Below are 7,500 nucleotides of genomic sequence, written 5' to 3'. Positions count from 1 at the left end.
TATTATCCTCTCATATTTAAAACTATTCCACGTACTGTGGTAACTATAAAAGGATTGGTACTATGAAAATTGTTTTAATTCTCTGGTGTACGTTGATACAGCAATATATATTCAGCTTGGAAAATGGAGTTTTTGCAATCCTATTAGGATTTAAGCAGAATTACTTCCAGTATGTTGAAATGTGATGCACCCACGAGGAGGGAACTTTTTCAGCAAAGTTTAATTCATGTAAGGATAGGGGACGGTGTCGTCAGTGGCCCTCATGCGGCGTAGTGTAGGCATTACTTCTTTGCAGCGCCCCTTCGGCCCCTAACTACAACCCCTTCCATTCCTTTTACTCTACCTCCTTTCATATTCGCTTTCTTCCCTCATACTTCCCACCCACTGAATGACCTCTTGGGTCCCAGGGCTTGGCCTTTGGCCTAAATTCTCTATTCTATCCTAATTATGTGTAGCCAGTTACAAGGCACGCATATTGGGGAAAATATGCGCATAGTATTTTGAGTAATCCTTCTGGCAGACTGGCAGAAAAAAAAGGGTGGGTGGATAGGTGGGGCATCCCCCCACCCCCCAAGGAGACCCTCCACGATAATGTACGCTTAGCGTTTTCAGTAATCGTACAGACAGACAGACAGACAGAGAAAAGAACCTCCACAGAGAAGGTATTAACATAAAAAGATGGCAGATACGATTCGTTTCCCATTCAAAACCAGCCGTCCGTTACTGCAGCCAGCAACTAACCCGAAGCGTAGCACAATCATCCGGACTGAATCTCGATTGTCCCCTAAACTTTTTTTTCCCCGTCATTGGTCGGAGACTCAGCACACCAAAGTGCTTTTGCCGAATTCCTCACTGGAATTGGAACATTCCCACGCCTGGAACTTTCAAGGGGGAATCAGGTCACTGGCGCACCTCTCCTCCCCCGCCCCTTCCCCGAAGCAAAACACTAGCCACTATTCCCCAACTCCTCCCCTTTCACCCTTAAGTAAGGAGAACCTCCCCCACCCCCGCCCCCCCTTCCAGACCTCGAGCTCCCTTCCCCCGTAAAAACTTGGCATTTGCTCCGTTCAAAGAGAGTTGGCCAAACCTGCCATGAGCTTTCCCAATATGAGCGAAAAGGTTCTGCCTCTGTTTGGAATGCATGTCGATTTCTGATGATGGTGGCGACGCTGTTTGCGCTTTGTAACTTTGCTACGTTTACCATCGGTGGCGGATTGAATTGACCTTATTTGTCTTTTTTTTTTTTTTTTTTTTTTTTTTTTTTTTTTTTTTTTTTTTTTAGGTTATACATATATTGCTCGTATTAACTTGGTTATCATAATCCATAAAGTAAACCTATAAGATTCAAAAGACAGTTTTGTTTTTGGCTATTTATGCATTATCCAAGTTGATACATATGAGATAATCTACTTAGGACGTTGATAGCTCAATGTGGCACTTAATTATATTATATTATATTTATATATATATTATATATATATATATATATATATATATATATATATGTGTGTGTTGTGTGTGTGTGTGTGTGTGTGTATCATTCGAGGTACAAATGTCCTTTGATACCTAATTCGCTCTAACCTTGGAAGTGATATATTTTCGATATATGTACCGAGGGGGAATTTTTTTAGTTGATAATAATTTTCGTCCCTTCATGGGATAGGGCCACCGTCCCAGTGGACGGGAACGAATCAGGACGGGACAGTGACGTTATCAATTCGGCCAACAGAGAGGCTAAACCATGGGATCGAACCACCTTCCAGTGGACGGGAACGAAATCAGGACGGACAGTGACGTTATGAATCACGGTGATGTGATATTATTCACATATGTATATATGTGGACATCATATACTGTGATACAACAATATAATATGAAGATGAAATTGTTTTATCTTTATGTATATATATATAATATGTATATATATATATGTATATATATATATATATATATATATAATATATATATATATATATATATATATATATATATATATATATATATATATATGAATAATTATCACATCACCGTGATTAATATAAAATCATTCGAACTGCAATGTCCTTTAATATCTAATTCGCTCTACTTCGGAATTGATATATTTTCATATATGTACCGAAGGGGAATTTTTAGATATAATTTCGTCCCCTCATGGGATCGAACCACCGTCCAACGGACGGACAGGTCCTGATTTCGTCCCTGTCCGTTGGACGGTGGTTCAATCCCATGAGGGGACGAAATTATTATCAACTAAAAATTCCCCTTCGGTAGATATATGAAAATATATCAATTCCGAGGTTGAGCGAATTAGATATTAAAGGACATTTGTAGCTCGAAAGATTATATATATATATATATATATATATATATATATATATATATATATAATATATATATATATATATATATACATATATATTATGAGATCAACGGCAAGAGCCCTGCTCCTTTCACTGAGACTGACCGGCTTGAACATACATATACCATCACGCAGAATATCAGTGTTGGGTATGATAATATTGTTGATGATTAAGGTGATTATAATGAGGGACACTGAGTGTAAACGAAATTCATATATTTGAAATATTCATGCTACCTATGTATACTGATGTTATGACATTATCACTCCGGAGTCATGTCTACGAGTGGCTTTGCAAGTGATTTCAACGATCTTGTATTGCAACTCCAATATGATGTAAATGGAACAATCAACTAACTGTAAGAAGTACTTTCGTGGATCATTTTAGTTAAAAGAAATTTATTGCATGTAAAAAGATCGAGGAGTTAGTTCAACAGCAGCTTTACCGGCCCAGGTTATTCTAGCACACGCTTTTTACTTTTAAATGAACCAGTCAATCAGTCTTTCAGTTGAACAAAGCAATAAAAGACTTACTGTACTGACGGCGTCTGGATGAAGCAGTGCTGTACAGCTGATGACAAGCGTCGACCCACTCTTGATATACAGCTCGCTTGGACCCTGAATTTTCGCCGCCGGGCCGGGGGGGGGGGGGGGGGGGGGAAACTATTAATAATAATAATAATAATAATAATAATAATAATAATAATAATAATAATTGGGAAAAACTCTCTGTTACGAGAGTACATATAATGTTCTAAGGGGTCCACAATAATAACAAAATGTTAAAAGAGTTCGTGTACAATTTAATAACACTTTACAAAGCTTTCGAACCCTTCCCTGGGTTCATCTTCAGTCCAAAGGATGAACCTAGAGAAGGGTTCAAAAGCTTTGGAAGGTGTTTTTAAATTATAGTGGAATTCTTAACATTTTTCATTATTGTGGACCCCTTAGAACAAAATAATAATAATAATGAATTTGAATAGACAGAATGGCAAAGGTATACCACATCAAGTAATTTATTTTTAAACAATGGATATCTTTAGTTCTAAAACACCTAGGGTTAGGGCCAAGAAAAAAAAAAGAAAAAAAAAAGACACGTGCAGAACTCTGGGCAAGATCATTACAGTAGTTACAGACGGGAACCTTTTGTTTATAATGTATTGAGGGCCTCCCCAGTGTATTCACCCACTATTGTAACAGATACCTGTAAGAAAGTGGGAGACCAAGAAAAATTATCGTACTGATAAGTAGAGCATCAGGCGGACAATAAGAATATTAAACGAGCGTTGTTTTGTATTTTATTACTAGAGAATTGTGTCACGCTCATCTGGCAAATTAGAGACTTTACGTCTTTTGTTGTTTATGGCTGTGGGCTCCATAAGAGTATTAGGTTGTCGATCGCAGTGATCTGTGCGCACGAAATCACGAGAGATTAGTTAGGAATATCTGCCAAAGAAATCCATGAGGTTTCGTGGGGTTGGGTTGGGTGAGGTTAGGTTGGTTACTGTAGAGTTATATTCAGTAATGTTAAGTGAATGTAGTCATAGCGTCTGCTCCTTTCCTCTGTACTTCCAGTAAATTCGAATATTTAACATAATTTCTCCATTTTTTCCCAGAGACAATTACAGAATGACGATAAGAGAACAAAGCTCAATAGAGTCTGCACAATTCGTGCTAGAAAAAACATTCACCGATATAAACTTAATCAGATCTGAGTTACGATTTTATATATTCATTCATTCAGGGACGCTCGGCAAACACCTTTTCACTGCATATCATTAATATGATTGAAATGCATTGTTCTATTCAGCGACACAATGAATAGGAATGGCGGCTGAATTTAATACATTTCCGGCATTCAATGGTCTCTTCACTCTTAATGGGAATGAGGGTGTCACACAATAATCATTTGATACATACGTAAGAGAAGCTAAACGAATCATTTGATACATACGTAAGAGAAGCTAAACGAATCATTTGATACATACATAAAAGGTAAAGGAATCATTTGATACATACCTAGAAGGTAAAGGAATCATTTGATACATACGTAGAAGGCAAAGGAATCATCTGATACATGCGTAGAAGGTAAAGGAATCATTCGATACATACGTAGAAGGTAAAGGAATCATTTGATACATACATAGAGGGTAAAGGAATCATTTGGTACATACGTTGAAAGTAAAAGAATCATTTGGTACATACGTAGAGGGCAAAGGAATCATTTGATACATACGTAGGAGAATGTAAACGAATCATATGATACACACTTAAAAGAAGGTAAATGAATCGTTTGGTACATACGTAGAAGGTAAAGGAATAATTTGATGTATGCGTAGAAGGTAAAGGAATCATTTGATACATACGTAGGAGAATGTAAACGAATCATACGATACATACTTAAGAGAAGGTAAACGAATCATTTGATACATACGTAGGAGAAGGTAAACGAATCATACGATACATACTTAAGAGAAGGTAAACGAATCATACGATACATACTTAAGAGAAGGTAAACGAATCATACGATACATACTTAAGAGAAGGTAAACGGATCATTTGATACATACGTAGGAGAAGGTAAACGAATCATACGATACATACTTAAGAGAAGGTAAACGAATCATTTGATACATGCGTAGGAGAAGGTAAACGAATCATACGATACATACTTAAGAGAAGGTAAACGGATCATTTGATACATACGTAGGAGAAGCTAAACGAATAATTTGATATGTACGTAAGAGAAGCTAAAGAAATAATTTGATACATACGTAGGAGAAGCTAAACGAATCATATGATTCATACTTAAGAGAAGCTATACGAATCATTTGATACGTACGTAAGGGAAGGTAAGCGTTCGTAATGTGAGCACACATAAATAAACACACAAACAGTTAAATCAATGTTCATTTTGGTCAGAGAAGTAGAAGGAAAGAGAAAGAAAACTATGCAAACATACACATAATTAAGTTAATGTTGATGTTGGTCAAAGAAATAGTTCTTAGGAGGGCGGAAACTTGATCAATAAGAACGGTGAATGAAGCAAAGAAGATAATTCTCATATGTCAGTTCACAGGGATGCCCGAGAAAGAAAAAAAAAACATCGAGAAAAAGAAAGGAGAGAGAGAGAGAGAGAGAGAGAGAGAGAGAGAGAGAGAGAGTAAATGAATTCCTTAAATCCTTGTTCACAGAATTAGCAGAAGAAAGACGAATAGTAGACCGCAAAGTTAAAACGAAACGAACTCCCCCAGAAAGCCAAATAAAAGCGAAAAGCAGTCCCATCTCCCCTCCTGAAAAACAGCCCCAACCAGGGTCGAAAGAAGTGCGTGACACTGATAGAAAAGAATCTATCTGACCTTGGACGTTAAGAGTGATGGGCCTCGATAACTTGGGTCGAGTATTAACCTGGCACTCGTACACGCCGGAGTCATTCCTCAGGGCTGATATCACTTCCAGGGAGAACGACGACGTCAGGTTATCGATAATTACCTGCAATTGATGAGGAAGATAATGGAATCAATTCATGGACTGGAGGTGCCTAATGATTATTTCATTTATCTAAACGTAAAAACTGCCGTGAAACCTTTATGCACGATATCACCATTAATACAAGTAAATTGGGTTAGTTAATTACACCTTAATTTCCATCCAAATCCAATGTTTTTAGAGCATTAGTTTGCAAAGGTTTGCTGTTTACTTTTCTTTTTATGCGGGCGAATCTGTGGATTTTATTGTGAAAAGGAAAAGGTATTAGGTATACGTGTATGTTTGCTCAAAAGACTATGGAGTAAATATGTAATTGCATATGAAAAAATAGGTCATTTATATATATATATATATATATATACATATATATGATATATATATATATATATTATATATATATACATATAGATATAGACATATAGATATATATATATATATATATATATATATATATATATATATTTACTATATATATATATATATATATATATATATATATATATATATATATATATATATATATATTATATATATATATAAATATATATATATATATATATATATATATATCCTATAATATATATATATACATATATACTATATATATATATATATATATATATATATATATATATATATATATATATATATATATAATATATATATATATATATATACATACATACATTATGATTGTGTCGTGGGTTCGTACCTCATATAAATCAGAAATACATTCGTTACTCAAATAATTACATATAATTTCCATCTGTGTGAGTTTGTGTGTCTTGTATTTTATCCCTTTTAATTAAAATATATTCTCAGTATTGCAATGAACTCTTGAGAATATTAATCAACTAATTAAAGGCAACAACAGTTCCATGATACTTGCCCTGAACCTGTCGTCTGAGGTGAAGGTGAGCTCATTAGCGGAGATGACATGCAGATCGCTCTGCCGAATCCACGATACCTGCGCGGATTGGGTAAATGCCATGACAGATAATAATAATAATAATAATAATAATAATAATAATAATAATAATAATAATAATACCACCGGCTTAGCGGGGGATAGTTGGGGGAGGGGAGAGAATCTTGGATATACTTGAATAGATGAAATACTCTGGATAATGAATGTCTCAGGAGAGAATGAAAGAAAGAAAGAAAGAAAGAAAGAAAGAAAGAAAGCGGAATAGACGATGTGAAAGAGTTTTTATTGACGAGTATATCTCAAAGCAAATAATTTTGCATGTAAATTTTATATATATATATATATATATATATATATATATATAAATATATATATATATATATATATCTCTCTCTCTCTCTCTCTCTCTCTCTTATAATATATATATATATATATATATATATATATATATATATATATATATATATATGTATATATATATATATATATATATATATATATATATATATATATATAAATATAATACCTATATGTATATATATTGGGAGAGAGAGAGAGAGAGTAGAAGGTGTGAAAGAGTTTTTATTTACTAGTATATCTTAAACCATATTTATCATGTGAAATTTGTGCATATATATATAATATATATAGTATATAGATATATATATAAATATATATATATATATATATATATATATATCTATATATATATATATATATATAT

The 7,500-nt window shown here is 34.1% G+C and overlaps 1 protein-coding gene across 1 annotated transcript in view; it reads right to left on the bottom strand.

Moving 5' to 3' along the window:
- Positions 1 to 7,500, bottom strand: part of LOC135196764 (hemicentin-2-like) — a 56,953-nt gene that overhangs the window by 7,849 nt on the left and 41,604 nt on the right. The window contains exons 5-7 of the mRNA XM_064223566.1: positions 6,738 to 6,815; positions 5,724 to 5,851; positions 2,894 to 3,002 (exon numbers count right to left, since the gene is read on the bottom strand). Of these exons, the coding sequence (XP_064079636.1) occupies positions 2,894 to 3,002; positions 5,724 to 5,851; positions 6,738 to 6,815 (315 nt within the window). The remainder of the gene's footprint in view (positions 1 to 2,893; positions 3,003 to 5,723; positions 5,852 to 6,737; positions 6,816 to 7,500) is intronic.

The sequence above is a fragment of the Macrobrachium nipponense genome, chromosome 18 (genome assembly GCF_015104395.2).
Source record: "Macrobrachium nipponense isolate FS-2020 chromosome 18, ASM1510439v2, whole genome shotgun sequence".
Taxonomy (NCBI): domain Eukaryota; kingdom Metazoa; phylum Arthropoda; class Malacostraca; order Decapoda; family Palaemonidae; genus Macrobrachium; species Macrobrachium nipponense.
This window is presented reverse-complemented; position numbering and strand designations above follow the sequence as displayed.